The sequence below is a fragment of the Neodiprion pinetum genome, chromosome 2, assembly GCF_021155775.2.
Source record: "Neodiprion pinetum isolate iyNeoPine1 chromosome 2, iyNeoPine1.2, whole genome shotgun sequence".
NCBI lineage: Eukaryota > Metazoa > Arthropoda > Insecta > Hymenoptera > Diprionidae > Neodiprion > Neodiprion pinetum.
The window spans coordinates 3943897-3957061 of NC_060233.1; the positions used below are offsets into that span (position 1 = coordinate 3943897).

The window sequence follows — 13165 nt, forward strand, 5'->3', positions numbered from 1 at the left end:
AAATTGTGATTGATGGAACAAGAAGTGGAAAAAAAATAAAAGAAACGAGAGTACTACATGTCAAGTTTTCATCTGTTCGTGCTGCGATGGCAGAATAGCGAGTTTGAAGTAATTTATTGGTTAATGTGATGTTTTGTAAAGGTAATAACAAGGCAAGTAAGTTGTTCGTTTATTTTCAACAGCTTTGTAAATTTGCTTCTACGTAAATCTACGCGTTTCGTCGACAATGACACTTTCGACGTGTTGTTAATAAAACAAATAATTTCTCTGTTATCACGGAATGAGAACGACTCCTTTTTCTTTCTTCTCTCTCTTCTTTTTCCTACTTTTCTTCATCAATACCCTGCATAGCCTCTTAATTTTCCAAAAACAATTGGCGACGTATCTAGATTGTATTTCCGTTCTAATTCCCGTATTTTGTAGCTGGAAAAGAAGGTGGATTAAGTGTCACTTATTCAAATATTCCAAGGTGATTACTTTGATCCAACTAGACTCATATACATACCTTGTATACACATTTCACATATCCTACAGCCTTGTACTTTTCATACCCCAACAAAGTTCATTTCATTTACCTAGTTTTGGTGATTATCTAGAAATTTTTCACATCTGCGTGCAGTATGTTCCAAATCAATGAATTCTCAACTTTGGACTTCGCCGTCAAAAAATATTTTCAACGAACGATACAACACATTGTCTTTATTTAAAGTACACCTATGTAATACTGGTCTTATAGTATGTCTAATTATGTATATAAAATTTGTATATTTCGTTATTAAAACAAAATGATTAGTCTGCGTTGTAATCACAAAGGCTATCCTTTGAACAGTTTCACCGTTCTAATTTTTCGTAACCAGTAGTTGAATACTTAACAGTATCGAGAAATCTGTCCAATTTTCGTGAACAAGAGAAAGAAGAAAATTGGATTAGTCTATCTTTGACTGCTTAAATTGATGTACAAAGACGACAGCAATAACTGTATAACATGATGCAATGCTATCTGTTACATTTCGCCAGATCAAAACTGAAGGTATCTGTAAGCCAGGTGATTTATTATATTTGAAACTTGCGTTATATTTCAGAATGCCAATACAGGCACCTCAGTGGACGGAATTTCTCTCCTGTCCAGTTTGCCGTCATGACTTCGATGCCACCCAACGTGGGCCAATATCATTGGGATGTGGCCACACAGTCTGTCGCACTTGCCTCGCGAACCTTCAACGAAAGCAATGCCCATTTGACCAGGTAGGCATTGCTTTGTCGTATTGCACCCGGAATGCATAAAATTTACCAAATTCCAATGAAATTCAAACTTACCTCGCTATATTTCGCAGAGCGTTATAAACACCGAAGTAGAAAGACTGCCTGTGAATGATGCGCTACTCCAGCTTGTCGGCAGCCCGGTTTCTCCTAATTCTGGCGGAGCCGATCTAAAACTTGTGCCTATTGAAAATCACGCCCATTATCTAGCCGCCAAATGTTGCATCGAAGAATTGGCGCTCTACCTTAAACCATGTCAGGCTACACCAGCCACAGGTGGTAAAAGAGTTATTCTAATTCTAAAATGATTTTTATCAAAGAATGATCATTGAAGTATAAAAATTGTTTATTGATTCAACAGGAATGGGCCTTGTTTCTCGACCCATGCAAAGAAAGTTGGTTACATTGGTCGGATGTCAATTAGTGGAGCCAGAAGGACGTGCTCGAGCAGTGAGAGCAGCACGAAGCTTGGGAGAACGTTCTGTAACGGAATTGATTCTTCAGCATCAAAACCCGCAGCAGTTAAGCGCAAATTTGTGGGCCGCTGTGCGTGCTCGGGGTTGTCAATTTCTTGGTCCAGGTGAATTTTCATGATTTATTAAAAAACAAGTAATAGATTATAAGTGCTGAATTCCATACTTTCAAGGAAAGTGATCATTATTATTATTCTTTACTCAATGTAGCCATGCAAGAGGAGGTACTGAAACTAGTTCTTTTGGCACTGGAAGACGGTTCTGCTCTTTCTAGGAAAGTCTTAGTCATGTTCGTAGTCCAGCGTCTGGAACCACATTTTCCCCAGGCTTCAAAAACCAGTATCGGACATGTCGTACAACTCCTTTATAGAGCGAGTTGCTTCAAGGTATAGTATACTTTAATGTATTTGTGATTGAGTCATAGGCAATTTATATTACCTAGAACAACAACCCACATAAGTAGACACTGTAAATTTCGACGCAATAGGTGACTATTTTTTTAAATCCACTTCAATTCAGGTATCAAAACGTGAAGGTGATTCCTCGTTAATGCAACTGAAGGAGGAGTTCAGAACATACGAAGCTTTGAGAAGAGAACATGACGCTCAAATAGTTCAAATAGCCACGGAGGCAGGCCTGAGAATTGCACCTGACCAGTGGTCCGCCTTATTGTACGGGGACACGGGGCACAAATCTCACATGCAAAGTATCATTGACAAGCTTCAAACTCCGCAATCATTTGCTCAAAGTGTACAAGAACTTGTGATCGCACTTCAACGCACACCAGACCCGGGTCAGTTAAGCAGTCTTAGACCGCAGTTAGAATTGCTCGCTTCTATCGATCCCAGCCCAGGTAATAACTGTTCCACATCTATGATTAACAATTATTTGCTGAAAAGAAAAAAGGGGTTCTAAATATTTTGAATACTTATTCAACAGAAACAGAGCCTCCGACATGGATTGAATGTCGTGCATCATTGGAAGCTGTAAAGACGGTTGTTGCTGCACTAGTAGAATTTATCCAGCAGCACGGGAATCGAAAACCACAGGATAGTACTCACACCGCAGGTCCTGGTCAACCCAAGTACAAAGTCAGTATGTGTCGTGACCTGGCTTTGAGAGGTTCCTGTCCTAGGACTACAAGTTGCACTTTTGCTCATAGCGACCAGGAACTTGATAAGTGAGCAATAATTATAATGGTTACAAATTTTGAACTTCTTGTAACGAATGCGTAATAATTACTCAACTCGTTTCAGATACAGATCAAAGAATCGAAAGTTAACCGTGAGATCAAGCCTTTCACTGTCAAATAATTCCGAAACAAAGATAGAAAAACTGGCAGTAATATCCAACAACAAAGGATTCAAACAGTGCGATGATATAGTTTACCATTCCGGCAAACCTCACGATAATGGTCTTCGTGAAAGTGAGTTCTCATTTGCATATTCATGTTTCAATGTGAAACAATGTGAGTAATTTTTTAAACGGTTTTCACATCCATGCATTGAATTTTTAAATTTTAATTCAGGTACTAAGGTTAGCCCTGCACAACATCCTGCAGTTTCGAATGACAACAACTTTGTCGGGTCTCTGCCAAGTTATATATCACCTCCAACGCAGGCTTTGCCACAGCTGGCATGTGGTAAAACTGTCGAAATGCAGTATTCGCATTACGTTATGCCTGGGCCACCTGTTGAATACAATTCTCCAAACCTACCTATTTGGGACCCCTCGCAAATAACATCCACTGTACACAACAACGTGCCTAATAACAATAAGAAGGTGAATAAGTTCATTTTACTTCATAACAAGACATACTTTGTATTAAAAAAAATTCTCACTGTATATTTCCTGTAGCAGCGATCCGTGGCAAAAACTTTGGCGATGCTGCTCCACCGTCGTAATGAAATAAAAAAACAACTGGAAAATATTGTTGGAAAACAGAGTACGACGCAGGCGAAAACTGTACGTAATATACTTTTAATATTTAAACCTGTTCAATATATTAATATCAATCATTTTACAGAATAACACCACTCAGGGAGATCCGTTGACATCTAATTTTTCCATATGGTCAAACATTTCTGGATCGCAAATATCTTCATCGTCCAATATAAATCATGGAAATAATTTTCATCACTCCGATTCTATATTGTTGGATGATGAATTCGTACCATTCGATGCCCCCCCAGCCAGCAAGTATGGCCCAATTTCTCGAGTCTCAAAGCCACTAATTAGGTAAAAAATATGACACACTATCGCATACTGATTATGATGTGTCAATAATTTATTGAAATGTTTGTCGCTCTTCTGTACTAATAGTCAACGTCACCACAGATCACCGAATCCAGTACAAGCTACGGCTTTATTTGGAGAAGGAACTCCATCTGTACCAAGACGACCAATGCCTCCAGTGAGTCCTGTGACATCTTGGTACTATGGACACCAGCGTAAGTATTCAATGAATTTTACAAAATTTCTGTGGTGTGGACTTAACTTGCAATGAGAAAATTTGTCACATTTATTACATATATGATCTTGATCCAGCGTATGCAATGGGTACAAATACTGGAGGTCAGCCTGTGCCAAGTTCTGCTCTTGGAGATGGGTACATCACAATCGGTCGAGGCATGTCTGAAACAACATCTCAAGTACAACTAGCACGTCAGGAGTCTATGTCAAAAGAGTATGATGAGATTACCAATATTTTTATATGCTTTAGATGATTCGTTAAGGGATATGTAGTAGTAAGAATCTATTTTTATTAACACCAGTGGGAAGTTTTGGAAAACTAACGAATCTCGTAAATTGATATTATTCTTGAAGCGGGTAGTTTGAAAAGAGCAAAATTATTCTCATTCGTAATTTGTCAAAAAGCAAAGAATAATCGTCTGATGCTCTGACCATTGCAAAGTTTTAGTTTGCTGTTGGAGTCGCAAAAAGTGCAGCAGCAATTAAAGCATCTGGAAAAAAAGATTAACGATTTAAAGGTAACTATAAAGCTACAAATTGTATACTTAGCATCAACAATTAAATGAAATCGTTAAATGGACAACATTCCCAGTAACATAGCAATAAATCCAGTCAAATTACCACTAATGAAATTTACTTAAAATAGCTAGCCACCCAGGGAGCTGCTTTCAGTGAAGGAGAAAGATTGGCTCAGGAGTTGCAGATGATTGAGGCGGGCATTAGGGAAAAAGAAAGGGATGTACGGAATTGGAGTCCGTATGGTATGTCGTGGATTCAGCCATCAAGTAACTTAGTGCAGAATCACAACTTGAACAGGGAATACCGACCCGATGAAGTAAGTTTTGAATGTGCTAGAATTTACTTATACTCGTACCTAGATTACGGTTTAATATTATGAGAAAAATGACGCGTTACAGGAGGATACGTACGAAGCTGGAATAGCTAATGACATGCGGGAGTTGGAATTACGTTGGGAGTTTGAGTTGGAAGAGCAAGAGAAACGTTGGTCAAGCGAAGAAGATAATATCAAGAAGTAAACAGAATCCCTACAAATATTTATTACCTAATTCTTCAAGTTGCATTGTCGTTTTGTACTTTGAAATGAGCGTGAAATCAATAGTATTTCATCTTTTCAGTAGTATTCTAGCCACCAAGGAAGCTAACAATGTAAAAGCAGTTGGAAGTTTCACGAAAGATTAAAGTTACGTTAACGGTATATTTTGAAAAAGAAACATGACGTATTTTTATAATCATAAAAAGTAATATATAATTTATAATGATAAAACGATTTTTTAAAACTTGAGGAATTGGCTACCTGGTATTTGAGTTCCAACTCGTAGGCGCATTATAGATTGCCAAATAGTCATGAATAGTGCATATAGCGAGTAAAAGAAAGATTGTTTCAAAAACAACTGAGGAGATGAAAATGGATTTGTTAAAATTTAACAGAAGTTAGCGTCAGTGTTTTATAAACATGACAAACTATATAGCATATTTATTTATATATTTGCACAACGTGGCAAAATATTATATCTATATATAATATTATATATCGCTACCATAATATTCGGGACGAATAATAATCAACCTGATGATAGGTGATTGGAAAAAAAATGCCTATAGGTACATATAAATGTTATACATAATGGGAAATAACACATTTTATGAGGGAATTTGGATAGTTGGTGTCATTATAAATTATTCTAGTTATATAACCCATCGAGCGAGCGTTAACTCTCGTTACGAAAAGCATGTAGTCGAATTTCCACACCTTGATAAATGGTTTTTCACTTTTCATGGTGCCTTTCGCTAATTCAATTAATTATCTTCAACAAAAGTTTAGCAAAAAAATCAATATTATCCTTTGAGAATACCATCTTGCGCCCGATTCTATTTGTTGAAAAAAAGCACATGCAATATTGAGCTCCAGAGTTTTTATTTTCATATCAAAAATAAAATCGTAAAGTTGGTGTAGAAGGGTGAAAAGGATAAAAAGATGTTTTTCGCTAAAAACATGAATGTGGAAGCGACGAATGTATTTCGTGGAACAATATTGTGTTATTGGATAGGCTTGCTTGTATATCTGAGAAATGATAAACCATGGTATGTATCTATTGCGATTGGGTTGCTTCTATTTTTATGAAATAATATATATAACCTAAAGATTAATGTTCCAGTTTTATTGGAAGTAACAATAGAGAATTTTACGAAGAAAAAAAAATCGAAAAAAAACTAAAAAAAGTATGGTTCTTGGAGGTGGTCTTTCTAGCCTTGAATTACTATATGTTATTTTTTATACATTTGTAAGAAAGCGGCTCTGTTCAAGCTTATAGTTTTGAGTGTAGGATTACGAAAACCCTGAATCACGAATTTGTCATTTGTATGGTTAAAAATATTAAGCAGTGAGCCTGAACATAGCTGTAGTCTACTACTAAAGAAAAGAGAAAAAAGCAACAAAAAAAAAAAGAGAAAAATAATATAGTACAGTGAATCGCAAATAATTGATTCAACGGGTGAACGATACTTTTATTTCTTATAAGCGTTAAGCTGTTGAAAATGATACTTGCACTGTGAATGTAAGAAATTGTTACACGCGACGTTAACTCGTCAACTTTAAAAGCATAAATTGTGGGTGGACAAAGCCCTTGAGCTTTTCTCAGACTGGTATCCAATCACAAGGCATATTTTATTACTCAATACAAGACAGAAGAAAAAATGGATCAATTGAAAATTAAATCTAGCTTTAGATTTATGAAGTCACGTTCAAAAGCCTAGTACATTTCATTTTTAGAACAACATGAAAACAAACTAAATTACAAGTATTAAATTTGTTGTATTCACGGAGTACAGTAATGCATTTATTTCAAATATCTAATTCACGTAAAAACTTTGACGGTGTGGTTGGGTACGTTTTCAAATCGGTCAATCAAATGCATACACGTGCCTAATGTAATTCTATAATTCCATAGTGGTAAACATACAAAAAATCGCTAAATTGTTTCGTCTAGAAACATTGAAACGTGAAAACTTAGAGATATGTATGAGAGGATATATTTTTACCTTTCATATTATTCGAATTCTCACATTTCTCTGTTGCTCAGTTAATAAAAATTTGCAAGAATGTATCCCCTCTGACAGTGCAACATATAAATATGTTTTATGAATATAACACAGCCTAAATGAACTATTCTACAAATACTTCCTTAACTTTCGTTGAGAATATAATGTCAAACGTCTTGTATGAGCCTAATATGACAATTTAATTGACAAGTGAAGGTCCATAAAGTGTCCTACCAAACTTCTAGATATGCTTAAATTTCGTTGAAAATTTGTATAAACCATACTTGAAATTGATTTTGATCACCAGTCACGCAATTTATAACAGAGATTCGTTAATGTCGCTGAGTTATTTATACGAAACTGTAAGAGCTTAGTTTATGTTATATGTGCAATTTCGTGACGACTGTCTCGTCTTCAATCGGTTGTCATTATTTTTATATAATTTATAAGAAATTCAGCATAATTCCGAATTAGTGAAACACTGGGATTCTCGTTCGCGTTATCGATTTTCCTTTTTATTACTATAAACACTTGTGTTAGGAAATGTAAGTTTCCGTGCATCTAATACTTACCACTTCTTTTTGCTAAGTTCTAAATGTTATGTTCATGATTTTATAAGTTATATTCTACATTTATATCCTATCGTTATATTTTTAAACTGAGCTCGCACACTTTCGTTATAACTTAATATATAATGATATACCTATTCTATTTATGTTTGATTTTAACTCTGATATTGGTAATCAGACGTGAGTTATCAATCATCTTTGTTGGCAAAAATATCCGATTCGTTTGCTACTCTTGTAAATGATTTTCTCCGCTCAATTCAACGAAACTCGTTGCTAAATTATAATCCAGGAAATATCAGTAATCTGTATTGAAAATGAAATCAAATACGAAAAGATTAGCCATTCCAATAAAGATGCAATTTTACACCTCTGTAAACCAAACTCAGATTTGATAGTCAGCGTAATATTCTGTTTAATCTGCAAAGAACAAGCAAACGAAAAAAGAAAGTAGAAACACATCTATTTTCCCTTTTGATCGTTTAGCATAGAGTGGAGTTGAAGACGTGAATAAGGAGAAGGGCTGTGTACAATGGGAAGTAATAAGTGCAACAGGACTGTTTGTGCAAGCTTCGGATTAATTACATGTTAAACATGTCACTATAATATGTATGATGATACGAGCGTACCTATTGTTAACGGTATGAGAAACCACATACAATCTACAGTAAAAGTTCTTTGTTTGAACATACAATAATAAAGTAATAAATTAAATATTATTATACACATATCGGTTTACATATAATGCATATAATCAGCACACTTGACGATGGTCAGAAAATCTTCATAGTATTACTTCTTGTTATGAGTTTTCAATTCTTAAACAAGAAGTTATGTATACGAATTTTGCACCGCAAAACAAATTTGTAAACGTCAAGTTTTCAGATTTTGTGCAGCGCTTTTCTCATTTTGTAGTTCAAATGCTCCTTCGTTGATGAGAGAATGTAAAGACTGTTACCCCTAGAGAAATTTTTGTTACCAGTACTCGGTGTGTAGGTGAGCATGGGGCCATGGATGCTTTCTTTTTACATGGATTTCCTGACACAAATCACTTAGTGTCATGTTGTGTCGGAAAATTAATGTGAAAGGAACCTGCCGCATATGAAGCCGTGTTAGCGATCCAGTGGCTTCTTTATCGGTTGGAGCCATTTAACAGGCAATCGCATAAGAATCGGAAAACCCCATTCGGGTAACGGTCTTTAATATTCTTCATTCCACACATAAATTTTTATTCAGCATCTTCAACGTCTACCACAATATCAAACCACGATCCTCCCTAAGACGTTGACTCAAGATGTATACTTCGGTCGTTCCCCATTTCGATAATTATGTTATGAATTGAAGAAATTGTATAAAGAAAAGCGGATATCCTTACAATTTGGTTTAAACTGGAAGAAATGAACGATTGACCGTTTTAATTACTTTATACATGAAAAAAAAAAGTTGTCCATGATTTTGAAAAAAGCGCGAAACATTCGCGAAATTTTTCTACCCCGGACCGTTACCGATCGAGTTCAAAAATGGAAGAGGAAAAAACGGACAGACAGCCAGCATCCGGCATCTGCTCCAGCGCTTCCAGAGTATCGTCGTATGGCGGCATCTAGCGGATATTTTTCTAATATGACAAAGCTGGAACCGCAGAATCGAGGCCACACTGCTGTTTAAAGCTATATTGCGTACACGCCGCGGTCTGTGCTCATATATACCTACCGTGTGAAGTCGCAGTGCGGCTGATTTCCGATTTTCGTAAGTGAAGCGTGAAAAGGAAAATAACAGTGAACGTTAATTTGGATCCCGTTAGCAGTGGTAAACAACGAAGTGGTAAACGTAGCCGATAAGGTAAAACGGGAGGCGTGAAATTATGCGGTTTACAACACAACGAGGTGGTGGAAACTAAGGTGCGTCGTCGTTCGTGAAAATTGTGACCTAATCGAGCGCGGCCGTCTAGCCGTGCGTTGTTTGCACCCAGACGGGATAAACTCGAGATAAGTACGTGGTAAATATGCCGGGGCGTAACGTCGTGCACGGCGTCATGCCGCCCCATTATCTTCACGAGTTGCCGGCTGAGGACGAGGAGCGACTCGAGAAGATATTCAACAAACTCGACCTGGACGGCAACGGGAGGATCGACGTACACGATTTGTCAAAGGCCCTCCACGATGTCGGGGTGCATAAGCGATACGCCGAGGTGATGAACCGACGATGCTCGAATAATTCGAACGACGTGCATGCCTACTGCCAGACGAAACTATCCACCTTGCTAATCCCATTCGTACTCTCTTTATCGGCCTTCTTTTGTTTCCTCATTATGGATAACGTTACGCGACCTGCGTGCTTCTTTTGTTTTGCGCCATGCGCACATTCTATGCAAACCATCTTCAAAGCGTTCAAAATTCAAAACCTCTACTTCATTCGGCGTGAACGTCAACTTTTTAGACAGCGTCTTCTAATTTAACGGTAAATTGACACCGTAGAACCGTATGAGAACAATGTTTCCCGTGGAAACGAAATGATCTAAAATTAGTATGATAAATTTATCCTAGCTACGTCGTTTTACGATTCATTTTACGGTATTCACAGGAAACAGAAAATGTGTTGTATTATACAGATTCCGGACCTTGTGATTTGCGCAGTTTAAAAATACCCATCGTTTTTAATGTTACATAGCGCAGAGTCGAAAACTCTTACGATCAAACAATAATCAAACGTTAGGTTTATCCGTTGTTCTCATCTTTTCCATCATGTTGAAGTTATTAACGTTATCGTAACGATTCATGCTGTGATAAAAACCGTTATTTCGCAATTTTGGAACTACTCGAAATTCAGTGAACCGTAATGAAACAAAACATACTCATATTTTTCAATCCTATTTCCTTCGAAATCATTGTCAAAAGAAGAAAATACTGGCTTTTTTTCAACGTTTGGTTACGATAACGTTATTAACTTCAACCTCGTTCGTTTCCAACAATTGCAACGACCCTAAGCGGTTTTTCCAATCCCCTTAACTTTTACCTTCAATTTTGAAATACTGACAGTAATTGAACATAATTTGCCACATTCCTCAACTCAGGCCTTTCATACTTCTTAACTTAATTAAGTTAGACGTGTGTGCAGAAATAACGAAGATCTCTTCATTCTTTTGAGGAAAAAAGAGACATTCCATTCAATCCTATCGTTAAAATAATTGCCACATTTGTTCGTTAAGCAATTAACCTAAACAAACGGCCAACAATTTACTTGCGCTAAATTTTTCCTTCATTTTGCGCAGAAATTTTTGGCGGAATCCGACCGAAACCAGAGCGGCGACATCAGTTTGGCAGAATTTATTCATTACGTACGAGAACACGAGAAGAGTCTACGCCTGCAATTTTCGAACTTGGACAAAAATCGAGACGGTAAAGTATACGCGTCCTAAAAATGTTCTTACTGCTATTATTACTATTTTGTATTATTTTTTAGGACGTTGACCATCCGTCTCGTTCACCGAAACCCGAGCTGAAACTTCTGTTATACCCGTACACGTGTATAAAACGTGCAAACCGTTTAAACGTATGTTTTAAACAACTTTACTGTACCCGCATTGCTCTGAATTGACGCGTTACGCAACCACGGAAGTACAAAAACACGTAAACGGAATAACAATGTACATGTATACATACGTCCATTAATCCGTTACGCAATTGGAAACTTACCTTGAGATGTTCTTGAAATTTAAGGATTCTTCAATTATCCATAGTGACTTTCATTTCGAAGTATGTAATTTGTTTACAGAATTCGATTATAGTTGGACAAGGTTCTCCGTTGAACTTGTATCCGTTTTTACGCATCGCGGTTACATCAACAATTCCGTGGCCCAAAATTTCCAACTTGTGAAAGTAAAAACCGAGCGAGTTAAGGGAGTGCTCTGGTCGATTTCGACGTTGACATCGAAAATATCGAAGTCCACGTATCCGAAACGTGAGAAATGGCTTGACAGGCCCATTCTATACACAATTCTGAACAAAAATATTCCAATTCATTTTCATTTGCCGCAGAAATAAAGAAATGGCAGAAATTATCTGAATTTAGTAGAATGTGTTCCATATTTCTGCGTAAAATGAAAATGTTTAGGAATTTTTTTGTTCAGAATTGCGTATAGAATGGGACCGTTGAGCCAATTTTCACGTTTAAGATTCGTTGACTCCGATATTTGACGAGGTTGAAGTTAGTAAAATTATTTTAGCGATACCAGTTTAGAAAAAATCTTTACTCTGATCCTTAGGATTGTCTGAAATTCAGCTTGTAAATCGTAACAAAGAAGAAATGTTCATATAAAAACCAACTTCTTGCAAGTCGTTGTAAAATTGTACAACAACCATTTTTTCCATCATGTTTCGTTATGCTGACGTTGCTAACTTCACTGAGCGAACTGAGAAGTAATTCATTGATGACTCAGTGTAATTCGGAACCGTTTATAAATTTTTGTTGTTACCGTAAATCCTCTCGCTCTTCCGCGAGTGGCCGAAACTTGCGGAAAAGTCGAGCTGTATATGAAAAATGGGACTGTAAGTATGTCGAAAAACTTCTCTAGAAGACTTTGTCACGCGCGGATTGTTTGGCAACAAACATAAGCGATCAATCAAACGTGCCGTAGCGGCGTTTGGCAAAGCCTGACAAGAGGATTCACGACTGTGTGTAGGTATAATGTAAAACCAGAATTGAGCCCCTGCCGCATCGTTGATCGTTGCCAAACATCTGATCTGTGATTTCTCAGCGACGGTTGAGATTTTTTTTTTTTAGATCACACTCACTGTCGGTTGCGTACAATTGTTGAAAAAGCGTTGTTTATTCGCTTTGCCTTTGTTTCCTCGTAAATTACTCCAGTATAATCGAATAGAATCGTTTTTCAAACGACCTTTGCTTACTCTTTACTCGCCGCTGAATCGCATCAATTCACTCAAGATTATCGCTGATTGGATCTACGAACATCGCATGCATACCTCGCGGCTCGGTTTATGTACCCGACCAACAAGATTACGAGACTTCGTTAACTGCGGCACAATCTCTGACCTTGTCAGGAATTTCTGCAGCCCTTGAATTATTCACCCGTCGACTTTTTTTTGTACCGATCGCGCTACCGAAGCCCGAGTAAAGTGGCTTACAGGCAAATTTCAAATTCCGCAATGAGGCTTCTCGTTCGTTCCGTCAACGTGCAGTCCCGGCTAATTTAATATCATTTATAACTTATGCGCCAACAATTTCCTGGATACGATTCTGCGTACGAAACTTTTGGACTGTGCATCTTTCTCCATACCATCAAAAATTGCATTGAATAAATTTCATTGCTTTGTGGCG

General features: G+C 37.1%; 3 protein-coding genes across 14 annotated transcripts in view; 2 read left to right on the forward strand and 1 right to left on the reverse strand.

Annotated features, from left to right (window-relative positions):
• Window positions 1–8557, forward strand: roq (RING finger and CCCH-type zinc finger domain-containing protein roquin). 9 transcript variants are annotated; one of them, XM_069133553.1, is made up of 16 exons: window positions 1–141; window positions 1083–1245; window positions 1335–1539; window positions 1622–1840; window positions 1944–2119; window positions 2253–2586; window positions 2673–2913; window positions 2990–3159; window positions 3262–3515; window positions 3591–3698; window positions 3760–3971; window positions 4056–4183; window positions 4281–4419; window positions 4648–4723; window positions 4852–5040; window positions 5123–8557. In XM_069133553.1, exons 2-16 carry the CDS (start codon window positions 1084–1086, stop codon window positions 5240–5242), a joined length of 2733 nt encoding a protein of 910 aa, XP_068989654.1. In that variant the 5' UTR covers window positions 1–141; window position 1083; the 3' UTR covers window positions 5243–8557. The 9 variants fall into 9 exon arrangements, with proteins under 9 accessions (XP_068989654.1, XP_068989653.1, XP_068989657.1 ...); XM_069133552.1 differs by having other exon boundaries at window positions 2–152; XM_069133556.1 differs by having other exon boundaries at window positions 7–156; window positions 4654–4723.
• Window positions 3811–13165, reverse strand: part of LOC124212379 (uncharacterized) — an 18731-nt gene continuing 9376 nt past the window's right edge. For all 4 annotated transcript variants that reach the window (XR_011176406.1, XR_011176407.1, XR_006881613.2 and 1 more), the window contains 2 exons: window positions 4262–4367; window positions 3811–4169 (listed from right to left, as the gene is read on the reverse strand). The gene's annotated coding sequence lies outside the window, so the exon portion shown is untranslated. The remainder of the gene's footprint in view (window positions 4170–4261; window positions 4368–13165) is intronic.
• SCaMC (Short Calcium-binding Mitochondrial Carrier) overlaps window positions 9499–13165 on the forward strand; it is a 24849-nt gene continuing 21182 nt past the window's right edge. Inside the window, exons 1-2 of the mRNA XM_046612304.2 lie at window positions 9499–10019; window positions 11100–11226. Coding sequence (XP_046468260.1) covers window positions 9834–10019; window positions 11100–11226 — 313 coding nt within the window. The 5' untranslated portion in view covers window positions 9499–9833. The remainder of the gene's footprint in view (window positions 10020–11099; window positions 11227–13165) is intronic.

Excerpts from the sequence above, each read along its gene's own strand:
- roq (XM_069133553.1), top strand. The coding sequence starts at position 1,084 with ATGCCAATACAGGCACCTCAGTGGACGGAATTTCTCTCCTGTCCAGTT. Across the intron at positions 3,160-3,261 it reads CGATAATGGTCTTCGTGAAA|GTACTAAGGTTAGCCCTGCA; the intron begins GTGAGTTCTCAT and ends ATTTTAATTCAG. Across the intron at positions 3,516-3,590 it reads TGCCTAATAACAATAAGAAG|CAGCGATCCGTGGCAAAAAC; the intron begins GTGAATAAGTTC and ends TATTTCCTGTAG.